This window comes from Patiria miniata, unplaced genomic scaffold (genome assembly GCF_015706575.1).
Source record: "Patiria miniata isolate m_02_andy unplaced genomic scaffold, ASM1570657v1 HiC_scaffold_3, whole genome shotgun sequence".
Taxonomy (NCBI): Eukaryota; Metazoa; Echinodermata; class Asteroidea; order Valvatida; family Asterinidae; genus Patiria; species Patiria miniata.
This window is the reverse complement of record NW_024037069.1, coordinates 28,823,126-28,837,539: the sequence shown is the minus strand read 5'-3', so window position 1 is coordinate 28,837,539 and position 14,414 is coordinate 28,823,126. Positions and strand designations below refer to the sequence as shown.

Genomic DNA, 14,414 nt, shown 5'->3' with positions numbered 1-14,414 from the left:
ATTGCCACCCCTCCCCCCCCAAAAAAATTGTAAATACAAAAATGTAAAGTGACGTTATAATCCTAGCTTGTCTGATCATTCTCATTTTCTTTAGAGAGATCCTGCGAAGATCAAATGTTAGGGCCTCTATTTCATTTATTTAATACAACTCCAAAGAAGAGGGGCCTTGTAGCCGAGCGGTTAGAGCGTGGAGCTACGGAGTGGAAGGTTGGCGGTTCGAATCCCATTTGGACCAAAAACTGGAAAACTCTCTCTGACGACCCAACAGTAAAATAGGTACCTGATTCGTTCAGGGAAGGTAAGACGGCGAGAGGAGAGGACTGGGCCCTGCCACTCATATGCCGGGCCCAAGACACAGTGGACCTCTAACATCCCATTGCCCCTATGGCCAGTAATGGCTATGGGATACCTTTACCTTAACCTACCCGAAGAAGAATTTACCTCTGCAATAAAAAGCCTCTTGCAGTTCAGCAACATAACATGGGTTCCATTCGGCAAAAATTCCCCGTCATCAGTCGCCGTCGGAATCGGAAGAGCTCATTCCAGCTAACCCCCCTGGAGATCTAGCAGCCAATCTTGCCAGCATGGTGGCGCTGATGTTACCGGGAGGTTTCCGTGGCAACACTGGTTCTTTGCTTGGCCTACGTGACCAAAAAGATGCACAAGATTTGTGTAAAAGGGAAATCAAAATAGTTCCAAGTGAATGTTTACACTCAGTGACTCAGTCGGTCAGTCAGTCAATCAATCAATATCTTAGTCAGTTGGCGGGAAAAATGCCGCCCTTTTGGTCTTTAAAAATAAACCCTCAAAAGAACCTATAAATACAGGGCGAGTCAAAAAAAGCGAACCCAAATGTCGGGACTATTGTTTTAGTGAAGTTCTGCATGTAGCACTTTCAAAATCTAGGATATGAAAGCCCAATTCATAAGCTTTCGTTTAGTACAAGAATCAGTCAAATCACTCATGTACTTTCCAAGTTACAGAATTTTAAATACAACCACCGTTTTAAAGTTCTGTCCACGAATCACTAAAAAGGGTGTGTTCGTTCAGCAAAACGAAAACAATTCACACACATCCCTATGTGATTTGTTTTCGTTTTGCTGAAAGAATGCTTACCATCTTGTGATCCGTGGACAGAACTTTAAAACAGTGGTTGTGTTTAAAACTCCGTAACTTGAAAAGAACATGAGTGATTTGAATGATTCTTGTACTAAAAGAAAGCTTATGAATGGGGCTTTTCATATCCTAGATTTTGAAAGTGCTACATGCGGAACTTCACTAAAACAATGGTCTCGACATTTGGGTTTCGTTTTTTTTTACTCACCCAGTACATCAACAAAATAGTAGTTTAGGACAACTATGCAGGTTATTGCTATTCCAATCTGATGCAAATACAGCATTTTCATCCTGCAGAGTAGAACTCCACAACAAAATTGTACTTACTTGTCTCTGTTCTGACTTTCTCTCACATTCTTATCGCTCCATGAGGTTAGCTTGCCTCTTGCGAGGCTGTCGTCTTCGACAACGCTGGAAGAGGAATTCCTGGAAGGGTTATCAAACTTGGCAGCCGGACCCCGCCTCTCTACGGAGACAAAAGGCATGGAGTAGGGCGAGAAGAAAGTGGCGATGTTGGGCTGCGGAAGATTCTTAGGCAAGGATGGTGTTGCGCTTCTTGGGGGAGCAGTCATCAAGGATGGGTGAAGATTCGAGACGACTAGGGGAGCACCGCTGCTACTGATCTGCTGCTTCTCCAAAAGATTATGTTGCATTCCTTGATCGGATGAAGGGGATTCTCTCGTCTCCTCCTGCATGAGAGAGACCAGGCTGGTCTCCAACCGCTCAACTGCCTTGACTGTCTCATCTTTAGGAGATGCTGATGAAGTTGAAGTGGCCGGGATATGATCGAGATGCCCTGCAGATTTCGGCGTAGACGGTTGGTCAGGCAATCTTGTTCGGTCTGCATCTCTCCTTGTCTCCTTGGTCTTTCGTGGCATCTCCGGGATGCGATCCTGTCTGCCATCCTGTCTTGCTTTCTGAGATGCTCTCCGGTCCATCTCATCCATCCAAGGTGCTGTTGGTGAACTTCTGTCCATCTTTGAGACATTTGTTGTGTACTCAGCGCTCTGCCGACCACCCTTGACGAGTGGCGTGGGTCTGCGAGTGGTTGGTTGGGTCTCCTGGATGGGATGACTTGCTGGTGCGACCGATGCTATCTCTCTGGAGTGTTGCCGGAGGAGATGCCGCCGCATCCGATTGACAGCTTCTTCCTCGTCTCTGCTCTTGTTTTTTTCTTCTTCCATTGCCACATGTTCCTGTTTCATATGAGCCACGAATAAACAAAAAGAACTTTCCAGGGCCCAATTTAACGACACTGCTCAGCACAAAAATTTGCTTAGCACAAAAACAGTCTGGCTTATAAAAGCAGGTTACCAGAATACTAATCGCGAGCAATATAAATCACATGGAGTTTTGGCTGGTAACCTGCTTTTATAAGCCATACTTTTTTGTGCTAAGCACATTATTGTGCTGAGCAGCGCCGTGAAATTGGCCGCAGTATTATTTCAAGTTTATTTTTCTTGTTTCGCACCAGTCCAATTCTGTTTAATTTGCTTACTTGTTTTTACTCCAATGTGGATGTGCAATAACCACCAGGACAAAAACAACATTATGGATGATCAGTGCAGCTATACCTTCACACAGTTACCAAAAACCCGACACAAATAGACCTAGAGAAGAAACCCCTCCCCCCAAAAAATTCATCAATAAAACAACTAAAACCACCAAAACTAATCCACATTTACTTTTCAATAGCTACATGTTACCTGGTAGTAACCGTTAATTAATAAGGATTTGCATTGAGGTACATGACAAACAGCGCAGTATCTGTTTAATGTTCCTTTTGCCTTTGTGAAAGGTTCTGCCAGGATCCGAAAAGTAGGCCCTCTAATTTGTTTGATGTCCGGACTGTAACTTGCCAATACAGGACAAGAGAGGGCGCTCTCAACACTCTGTAGTATCACAACTTCAATCACTCACTTATGCTAGGTTTAACATTCCCGACTTATTGCCACGAATACCCCGATCTATCCTGAATAAAAAATCTTGATGGCATCGGAGAAATTAGCCCCGATTCGCTGTTTCAAAGAATAAAACAAAACGAATCAAAAACTAGGTACGAATTGGGAGCCGAATCAGACGGAACCAACCTGAATGAATGCGATTTAGGGCAGAATAAATCCGAATTGTAACGATTTTGTCAAGAATAACAAACAAATAACTCAAGAACCATCAAGAATGACCCAGAATCTTGCCGATTTAGTGTATTCGTAAGTTATTATTATAATATTCGTACATTTCTTGATACATTCGTAATTCAGTATTCGGCATGATTCTGCACTGTTAACACCCAAAATATCTCTACGAAACTTGTAAGAATGCTGTAAAAATATCCAGAATAACTTACAAATACAACAAGAATAAACCAAGAATTGAAATTGTTTCCCGAATCAACCCGACAATTTTGAATATGTCGCACTTCCCGATCTGTAACGATCTAAATTTCACCGAACTACCAACAGAATCATCCCGAGGCAGCCAACTGGAAGAACCATTCCCTGATTTACTCAAGAATTGCTATCCGCGGCAATTCGGCTTACAAATTGGGAAATGTGTTAACTCAGCATTAATACCTGAAAGACCCGTTCGCTTGCAGCTTTGAGTTCCAGCAGGTACCAGGGCAGCGTGTCTCGTCCCTGTCCGACGGACACTGCCTGGAGGTCCAGCTCGGTCCTGGGTACTCCCAGAAAGTGCTCAGCAGTCTCGGTGGCAATCTCCAGCCGCTCAAGAGGGGTGCTGTAGAGGACCTCCTGATGTGAAATCGGTGAGAGAGGGTCCAGTGTTAGTAATAAATTTCGAGTACAGCCTGACCACTAAAAACCCACACTAGTCAACAATAGTATATTTTTTACATTTCTTTACCCAGGGTATGCCCACACAGTTTAAAACTGGTTACCACTGGGGCCCTGCACACACTACAAATTACTAAACAACATGTCCACTATACTGACTCTCATGAGCGGACCATACAGGTCTCCTGAAAGAACTCCGTTTAAGGGTGGCATGGGTGGCTTGTGCGTAAAGCGCTCGCCTCTCACCAAGGTGACCACGGTTCGAATCCTGGCCGCGGATCACATGTGAGTAGAGTTGTGCGTTGGTTCTCTCCTGTGCCAAGAGGGTTTTTCTCCGGGCCCTCCGGTTTTCCTCCCTCCGGAAAAATCAAACACTTTTGATCTCAGGCTGTGCTCCGTGGTCATATATGGGTCGATGTGGCCGGCAGCCATAGGCGCCTTTACGTGCCAGCGGCCGGACCACGTTGTAGCTGCGTCCTTTGCATTTCAGCATACCAGCTGCGAGTAAGGATGATTAGCCTCCCAAATTATTATTATTATTATTATTATGAAAAAGTGTACAGGCAGTGAAAAACGCACCTCTTGTGTAATGCAGCTAGACCACAGTTGGTTCACAATGGCGCACAGAAGAATACCATCAGCAAATCTGAAATTGACCAATAAGAAACAATCTCTATAAAAACTAATTGTAACCTCCTTCAGAAATCCATTTTCCATTTTGATATCTATATGTTATTTTGGGAACTCTCTAGTAGAGAGTTCCCAAAATAACATATAGATATCAAAGTGGAAAATGGATTTCTGAAGAAGGTTACAAAAAAAAGTCTCTACATCAGGGATGTATAAGTGGGCTCTGACATTTTAGCAAGAAATGTTATCTGCAATTAAAGGGCCCATGCATGTAATGAAATTATTTTTTTAAAGCAATCCTTGAAATGTACAGGGTGAGTCAAAAAAAGCGGAACCCAAACCCCATAAAATATATTCCATATTTGAAAAAAAATGTAGCCCCCCAAAAAAATTATGACTTGAAAGCCAATTTCATAAGCTACTTTTAGATGAAAAAATTATTGAAATTGCTCAATCCATTCAAAGAATGTCACCTTTTAAACACAATGACTCTAAAACCTGTCTCGTCCAAAAAAGGCAATTCATTGTGTGTTTTGACTGTTTGAACAAAGAAAATGACACAGAATACTTGTTTCACCAACTGTCAACAAGTGTGGTACATAATATCTTTATTAACAACCCCGGTTAGGCAAACAATATGATTTATAAAATCTTCTTTTTTAAAGGACGGGCCATTAAATGGATTCTGTTTAATATTTTTAACGCTTAAACTGAGATTTTATCGCTGGTGATGTTTGAAGACAATTGAGACGACGATTCTTGAAATCGCATTTTTTTGGATGAGACAGGTTTTAGGGTCATTGTGTTCAAATGGTGATATTTTCTGAACGGATGGACCAATTTTAGTCACCTTTTCATCTAAAAGTACCTTATGAAATTGGCTTTCCAGTCATTATTGTTTTGGTGCTACAATTTTTTTTTAAATATAATTTTGGGGGTTTGGGTTCCGCTTTTTTTTTTAACTCACCCGGTACCTTTGTATTCCATTTATTACAAACTTTATTTATTACAAACTTTATTTGTAATCTTCATAGTGCCATTTCATGGGCGTTTTTTTTTTTTTATGCTAATGAAAATTGCCATTTTCTTGAACAAAACTGTGATTTAATTCAAGACAGAAACTTCAGTTTCACCCCTACTTCAGCACAAATAGTCACCACGAATTGTAGGGGTTTGGTGTGGTTGCTTTTCTGCTTGCAGTGGTTCATTGCTGTTTCAGTATATGACAGTAAGACATGGAGAAAACTTTATGCACAAATGTGTTCAATAATGACTTTGGGTATGCAGTTTTAAGAGAAAAACCTTAATCAGTAGAGGGTGTTCCTAAAAGTGACATCACAGCAAACAGTGCACGTGACCAATTAGATCACGACATTTGGTCAGGTGACCACAATTCAGGTCACAGACACTGTGAGAAGTGCATGTGCACAAATCAAAAAGGTGGGCGGGTCTTGGATCAGTCCATATCCTTACTCTGAGTAATCTCTGAGTTCCAGCCCTAGTAGTCTCCGTATCCAGCCAATCACCGCCATGTCCTCCTTGTACCACACGGTGAAGATGCTGTTGTCTGGTCTAGTCTCCGTCGCAGCCGTTTCATCTACCTCCGGTGCAGAGCACTGGTAACTCATGTGAAGTTCTTCTTCTCCTTGAATAGGATTAAAGAAAAAAAAAAAATCAATTACAAAAAAAAAAAGTAATGACTTATCCAGATATTAAAGGGAATATACAACATTTGCAAACATCGAAAAATAAAACTACCAAGTTTTTGCGAAATACCTTAATAGGATGTTGGTAAATGACAGTCTAAAGCATCCTGTAAATCTATGGCACCTGGTGTGAAGTCATTTTCAAGAAAATGGTATTTTTGTAAAAAATTCCAGCGGTGGTCAGCTGACCACCGTTGGAAAAACCTAACTATTTTTCAACTACTGCTCCAAATTTACCATTAATTCAGTCCAAATTTTGTTTGCTATTGGTTACCATGAACGGGTGCAGGCCAGCTAGACTGGAACCCTTACCTTACAATTTTGCGGCATCTGTAAATTGATCCATTTTATATTTAGTGGAGTCAGGGAACCAGACTACTTAAAAAGTTTTGTTTTTTTGGTTTTTCCAGCATTTTCGAACACAAAACTTCAAACATGTGAGTGTAACAATATTTGATCTATTATACTAACCCCTCAAATATTTCATTTCTGAAAATTACAGCAAAAGCCAATGATGTATATTCCCTTTAAAGTTTATTTTCCAATAAGCCTGTTCGTTATTTCAACTGTGCATGTGCACAATGATATGGGCCACGGGTCATTCGGGATAATCAAACGTTTCGAAGGCGCATGAATGCGGGCGAACGACGCTTGCGTGTAAATTACCAGCAGAATGGGCATGCGCTTAACATCGCGTAACATCACGTCGGCGATGTTATCCCGAATTACCTCGGGTCATTGAAATACCTAACTGGCTCATACACTAGAACTCACTGAAGAGCTTACAAAACAAATGTACTGCATCTGCTGTAAAGATTTGAATGACAATTTGTAATTTGCCAGGCAATCGATTTTTTTTTTTCAATTTGTTAAAACTTTTCTAAGACTCTACATTTTTTGTCTTACCTGATCTTGTATTTTAAGTATTAATTACTTGCGAGATGAAATGTTTTTTGTACTGTATATTGGAAAAGTGAGTTTCATCTTCCAAGTTTTGTTCACCTTGAGGAAATAACATAATGAATCGGATTGAACTGATCTGAATATTTAACTTCTTAACTAAGACATCTGCACGATTTCAACGATACCTTGTTTCCATGGAAACTGTGGCCATGTGGACTCGGAGGGAAGGGAAGCACAGAGGGTCGAGGATGGTGATTTATGTTTCCATGACAACATAGGACTTAGACAACGATGGTCCTCCATTATTTCACCTGACCAAAAAACAAAAAACAAAGAAATCAGAATTTGTTTGAAATGTAACTTACATAAAAATCAGTCGGATCACTGCTACTGTGACACTTTAAATGGTTGAGAATGTTTTGTACCTTCAAAGCGGATGTACATTGCACGACACAAGGCCAGTATAGTCTTGATGTTCCCTACTGCAACATCTGCAAGACAAACAAAAAGTTACTCGTAATAAACATGAAAGAATTTAGTCTCCTTAGACCAAGGGGAGTTCGGTGCTATAAAGATCAAACAAAAGAAACTGTTTAACTATACAAACTGAATTTCGTCACAATCTAAACCAAGTCCATCCCACGAAGAAGCACACCCAACAAAACATTTCAAACCCCAGAAACCCAGACCTGCCCGACCCAGCTCAGCCAAGCTTAACATATATCAACCTAACCCAACCCAACCAGCACAGCCCAGCTCAATCCAAACTTACCCAACCCAACCTATTTCAACCCAACCCATCCCAACAAATCCAACCCAACCCAACCCAACCCAATCAATCCCAACCCAGCCTAACCCAACCAGTACAACTAGCTATAATCCAACCTAACCCAACCCAACCCAACCAACCCATCCCAACCCAACACAACCAACCCAACCAGTACAACTAGCTATAATCCAACCTAACCCAACCCAACCCAACCAACCCATCCCAACCCAACACAACCAACCCAACCAGTACAACTAACTATAATCCAACCTAACCTATCCCAACTTATTTCAACTCAACCCAACGCAACCCAGCCCAACCCAACCCAAACAGCACAACCCAACATAATCCAACCTAACAAAACTCGACCTATTACAACCCCACCCATCCCAACTCAATCCAACCCAACTTATCCCAACCCAACCCATCCCAACCCAACTTATCCCAACCAATCCCATCCCAACCAATACACCCAGCCTAATCCAACCTAACCCAACCCAACTATGCCAACTTAACCCTAACCTAATTCAACCTAACAAAACCTGACCTATTACAACCCCACCCATCCCAACTCAATCCAACGCAACCCAACCCAATTCATCCCAACCCAACCAATCCCATCCCAACTCGGCCCAACCAATCCCAACCCAACCCAACCCAATCAATCCCAACCCATCCCAACCCAACCCAACCCAACCCAATCAATTCCAACCCATCCCAACCCAACCAATCCCAACCCAACCCAACCAATCCCAACCCAACCCAATCAATCCCAACCCATCCCAACCCAACCAATCCCAACCCAACCCAACCAATCCCAACCCAACCCAAACAATCCCAACCCATCCCAACGCAACCAATACAACCCAGCCTAATCCAACCTAACCCAACCCAACCTATGCCAACCTAACCCTAACCTAAACCAACCCAACCCAACCCGACCCAACCTCAAAGCTCATACTTACCTTCAGCATAAACCCCGTTAAGGTCCACTCCTAGTCTATCCAGAAATGACAAGCAGGCTTCCGTGTTTTCCAGACGATGCACATATAAGGCTGGCCTTGTGTGAATACAGGGAGGTGCTTCAAATGCTATGGGGCCAAAAACAAATCATTACTGTCAAAATGATGTTTTTAATCAAACTAAAGATTTAGTTAAAAGCTCCACTGTCAGATTTTAGAGAAAGATAATGTTTTCCTTTAGTGTAATAAAAATCGCCGACCACAAGGCCAAGGGCAGCTCAAGGTGATGACTACACACAAGACATAATGAAGCAAGTTCAACAGAGAGAAGGATATCTGTTGATATTTCACTTGAACTGTGATAAGGGGAAGGAGGCAAAGCAATATCTTGGCTAGGAGTTCCACAGAGAGGCAGTACAAGTGAAGAAACTTGAACACCATAGAAGCCCTTGGAACAAGGATGTAGTCCAGTCCGTCACAAGTCCCTGCAAGTCCATCACAAGTCCTCCAGTCCCAATTCAACTCACAAGCTCTTCAATTGAGCTCTAGCTGACAAAGGCATTCCTTTGTTATTGTTCATCTTGTGACAGGACTTGTGATGGACTCGGCTTGGAACACAAACGGTATATACTGATGAGAGGAGGCAGCAAACCTAGTAAGGTTAAAGGAAAGTAAAGAGGACAAGCCTGTGTTCACAGGAACGGAGTGCCCATCTCTCTTTCGTCAGCGATTGGGCCAGACTCATATGCTGCTGTGGGGGGATCGCCACACCTCCTCCACAGCGAGTCTGTTACCTTCCCAGCATTGAATAATGCCGGTACCCATTCAACACCTGGGTTGAGAGGAGTAATTGAGGTAAAGCGCCTTACTCAAGGGCACAACAAGCATGGCCACGGCGGGGCTCGAACCCACAATCCCATGATCATGGAGCCTGTGCTCTACCGCTGGACCACACGTGCCTACAAACCTAGAACACTGGGTGAAAGTACATGACGGAGTAACGAGAAGATGAAACAAAGCTCACCTATTTGATGGACAAAGCGCAGCAAAGTGATGCCATCTGCCAAGTCCTCTTGAAGGTCTGAGACCCTTGCCGAGGGGGAGAGCTGTTGAAGGTACCTGTTGATCCACTCAGTAAACTCCTTAATACACACGCAAAAGACAGAAACATTCTTAACCCAGCTTTATAGCACATGAATTTACATTGTACATGCATACACTGTATTAAATTCTTGTTAAATCTGTGAAATCTGCTTGGGTGGTTGTGGGACGGTTTAAGGAGTAACAGGCAGGGCGGTTCTGGACAGTACAGGAACTAATGTAGTAGGTTAAGTAACTTTGGACTTTTTAACAAACTTCACACTGCTTGGGTCACTAAGGCACCCCGCAAAGAAAACCTGGCTATGAGTTTGAAAAAAAAAACAAGGTGATCCACGGATCGCGTGTGTCGCCTTTTTTAATGGTCGTTCCCTGTATGTTTTGTGTTCTTAAAATAAGTTTTTTTTTTTGCTTTTTTAAACAACCTCAAATGACCCCTACATGACCTTTGACCTCAGTAATCCAATGAAAAATGGTGTCTTCCCACCCAATGGTCACTGCATCCAAGAGTCATCAAAACTAATGAAAGCATGTAGAAATTATACATTTTTTTCAAAAACTTAACTTAAACTTGTATACGGGGATACACGGTCATACGGATGACATCACAGGAAGAACTTGTAGGGTAGGAGCACTGTTGTCCTTTTAAAGATATAGTCCATCATTTGTAATTTGTGCATTTTGTTCGTTTGAAGCAATAAAAGTGTTCAAAATCTAATGAAGGATACTGAACAACTAACCTGATAAAGTTTCAGCTCAGCTTCAGCTGTATATTCCGAGAAAAACAGCATTCTAGGATCTCAATTTCAAATCAAAAGTTGCTGAACCATGTTTTGAATTGTTTTGAATTGCAGCTATACGCGACGTCGCGCACTGATCCAACGAATTATAGCAACCGCGCATGCCTGTGCGTCGTGCCAATGCTTGCGCGCGCTGTGCCGAACTACTAATTTAAATTTTCCTACGGTGCGTCTTAAGACGCACCGTTGAAAAAGCCTTCTTTCGTTGATTACTTCAAAATGATAGCTTGCCAGAAAGATTAATTTCACAGGGAGTAGTCCACTTACTATCTTTCAACCAAGTATGTTTTTCAACAATAATACGCCATTACTTTTTCAGATGGCTGCAAATGATGGACTATAGCTTCAATCCCTTTTTCTGAAGACTTCCCTTGTGGGGTACCGTTTTTCTAAAGATTTCACTTGTGGGGTACCGTTCCCTTTGTAAGAGTACCCCACAAGTAGTCCTGGTCAGTAAGGGGATGTGGTCATACGGTCATACAGAATTAAGGACTGGTAAGTGTCCCCCAAAACTTTGTTTAGGCCACACAAAATCAGAAGTACCTGTTTTTCATACTGGACTCTTTCACCTTTGGCGGACGGATTAGCCAGCTGGTGTGGTTTGCAATACAGTGGGTTGGTTTGGCTGGGAACACGAAGTGGGCTGACGGCCGTCATTTTTCATCTGCAGAGTGCCAGTAATCTCCAAACCCAAGGCCTACCGGTACATGAAACCAAAACACAAAAACAAAAAAAAGGAATTATTTTCTCGGGCAATTCTCGGGCCAAAGCTTAGCAAACGAGATTTTGAAGAATTTTCATACCTACTTTGAAAGCCATCAAAACCTATGCACATTTCCACTTTTCCTGAATTCAAAATGGCAGCCTCAAACAAGGCGTGTGTGACAAGGATGTTTCCCGAATTGAAGGTAAAATTTCTCTTTTCTTCCCAAAGGTATGTAAACCTTACCACCACCATTTGTATTTTCACTTCCCACTGAAGCCTACAGCCTACAGGGGCGCACGTTGGAACTAACCTAACGTTATTAGTGTCGCAATGGCCAACAACATTAGACAGTCATGACACTGAGTGACAGTCACAATATAGTCGTGTTCCCTAACGTGGCGCACTTCGAAGTTTACCCGACTTTCCTCGTGTAGTGTTGCCAAACCTCTTTGTTGACAAACCTCAAATTCATGCAGTGAAATACTGGTACTTTTACCTTTTTAATGCTTGCTATTTAACCTCTGTGAACAATTTCGGTTTCATAAAATTTAATCCGAAATGCCAAAACGGTCGCGTCCGGAAATTGGGCACAAATTGGCGGAGTGTTCCCTAACGTGGCGCACTTGAATAAATCTTAGAAAATTCCAAATTAACATTTAAGAATTTCTGTAAACTTGATAAATTCTGATAAATCATTATTATCTTTACTTACAAACCCAGCCAGATGTTTGTCAGAAAATTATTTTCTTATTTTTCAGGGCATTTTCAATGGGTTCACTTTGCACTTGAAAATAAAATCGGAAAATCACGCCAAAATAATTTTTTCTTTTAACTTTTAACGGGTAAATAAACTCGCGATTTATGAACGGGAGTGTTTAGAACTTGATGAAATTTCACTTTCTGTGAAATTTCAGTTAAAACTTTTGCTCTAGCTAGGCGCTACAGGCGAAAAATAAAATTGCGCCACGTTAGGGGCCGCGCCACGTTAAGGTACATCAACAATATTAAAGCCCGAGTCCATCATTTGCAGCTATCCAAAAAAGTAACTGGGGTAATTATTGTTGAAAAACATACTGGTTGAAAGATAGTAAGGGGATTAAACTCCCTGTGAAATTATCCTTTCTGGCAAGCTCTCATTTTGAAGAAATCAACGAAAGAAGGCATTTCCAACGGTGCGTCTTAAGAAGCACCGTAGGAAAATTTAAATTAGTAGCTCGTTTTGTTATTCGGCGCAGCGCGCATAAGCATTGGAACGATGCACAGGCGCGCGCGGTTGCTATAATTCGTCGGATCAGTGCGCGACATCGCGTAAAGCTGCAATTCAAAACAATTCGAAACATGATTTAGCAACTTTTGATTTGAAATTGAGATCCTAGAATGCTGTTTTTCTCGGAATATAAAGCTGAAGCTGAGCTGAAACTTCATCAAGTAAGTTGTTCAGTATCCTTCATTAGATTTTGAACACTTTTGTTGCTTCAAACGAACAAAATGCACTAATTACAAATGATGGACTAGGCCTATAGCTTTAAATTGTGGATTAGTAAACTTATTTTCATTTCATGCCGTTATTTGAATGGCTACATAACTGGGCTAGATATGGCTGAAGGAAACTACCTACCAAACTGACAAACATACATGTATCAGGTTAGACGTGCAAACAGTTCTATCATTAGTACTACTAGAAAAATAGATTCGTGGTCAAGGTAAACACGACTCCCCGTCCACCATGTCCACACACACTTCGCCATTCGCCCATCACAAATCTGAATAGCGCCACCCAGCGACGAACTTTCACTTTCGTATAATACTCTCCCCCCTTACATACATTACGTACCACCGTACCCAACCTCGTCCCCAGTGCTTACTTTATTTCCAACCGCGTTTCCAATAGTAAACCCTGGATAGGAAACTTTCTTCCTGTATCCTGATTGGATACCGCAATTGGCTAGTAATGGATTTATATCGTGTACTTGGTGCTATATATTCACAACGTGCAGTACGTGTTTTCGCGATCATTCGTCCACGCCTTCTCGAAAATACTAATTTCCTTTCCAATTTGCTCATATTAATATGAAATATGATACTGCATGTTGTCTCGATAAGATCGTAACAGTTTTATTTCAAAAATCGTGTTTTCGTAACTCACGCCGTGCTCGCGCTGCTACGAATTGACTCTGTTTTTACCCCAGACACCGCATACAAAAGCAAACGCTAATGTGTACCGCATATCCAGGCACCAGACTGTTCCTCATTTGCATACGTGTGCAAAAATCTTGCACATGCAAATGATCCAATACCAGGGTGAGAGAGCAGGTAGTGGTGGGGCGTACTGCTCGACACCCTGGAGACGAGGTTGCACCGTACCATACCACCGCCGTGGGCGCACCCCATTGGCCGATGGCGATATTTTTTATTACACAACTATCTGGAATACCTTGTGCGCTTTCCTATGGGGCATTTTTATTATAAACAGGCTGGAGTGGAGGCTACTATTTTTCAACTTGGTACGGATTTCGGACTTTATTTCCCTTTTAAAAAAAAATCCTTAAGAGCCTCGTATCAGAAAAAAAGAAGAAAATTGCTGCTATATACATGTAGTATCCTACTGAAAAATAACGTTTCTAAGATAAAACTTTGACTTCGTCCCGATGCCTTGTCAAATGGCTGCGGCCGGAGTCAAGGGCGGATCCAGAACACAATTTTTTTTTTTGGGGGGGGGCCAAAATATTTTTGGGTTCCCCTAAAAAGTGGGTCAAAAAAATTACGGCGTGGGGTCCGGGGCCCGTTTAAGGGCCCCGACATTTTTTTTTGGATTCTAGATGCTCTGTGGTGCGATCTGAGGCAATTTCTGACCACTTTAACCAATGTTTTTTTGAGGAAAAAATGGTGGTGCACTCATTGCCTGCCTTTATTGCGATGTCACATAAAAAAA

At 42.0% G+C, this 14,414-nt stretch overlaps 1 protein-coding gene across 1 annotated transcript; it reads right to left on the bottom strand.

Annotated features, from left to right (window-relative positions):
- Positions 1 to 334: 334 nt before the first annotated feature.
- On the bottom strand, positions 335 to 13,258 carry LOC119738387. Its single transcript, XM_038213267.1, has 11 exons — positions 13,101 to 13,258; positions 11,320 to 11,473; positions 9,903 to 10,020; positions 8,882 to 9,007; positions 7,573 to 7,638; positions 7,333 to 7,458; positions 6,012 to 6,183; positions 4,488 to 4,554; positions 3,690 to 3,866; positions 1,444 to 2,312; positions 335 to 641 (listed from the first exon to the last, which is right to left on the bottom strand). The coding sequence occupies exons 2-11, from the start codon at positions 11,431 to 11,433 to the stop codon at positions 512 to 514; spliced, it is 1,965 nt and encodes a 654-aa protein (XP_038069195.1). The 5' UTR covers positions 11,434 to 11,473; positions 13,101 to 13,258; the 3' UTR covers positions 335 to 511.
- Positions 13,259 to 14,414: the final 1,156 nt, after the last annotated feature.

Coding starts and splice junctions, on each gene's coding strand:
- LOC119738387 (XM_038213267.1), bottom strand. CDS start 11,433: ATGACGGCCGTCAGCCCACTTCGTGTTCCCAGCCAAACCAACCCACTG. Junction 9,008..9,902: donor GCGCTTTGTCCATCAAATAG/GTGAGCTTTGTT, acceptor TTGGCCCCATAG/CATTTGAAGCACCTCCCTGT. Junction 6,184..7,332: donor ACAGTTTCCATGGAAACAAG/GTATCGTTGAAA, acceptor ATCCTATTCAAG/GAGAAGAAGAACTTCACATG.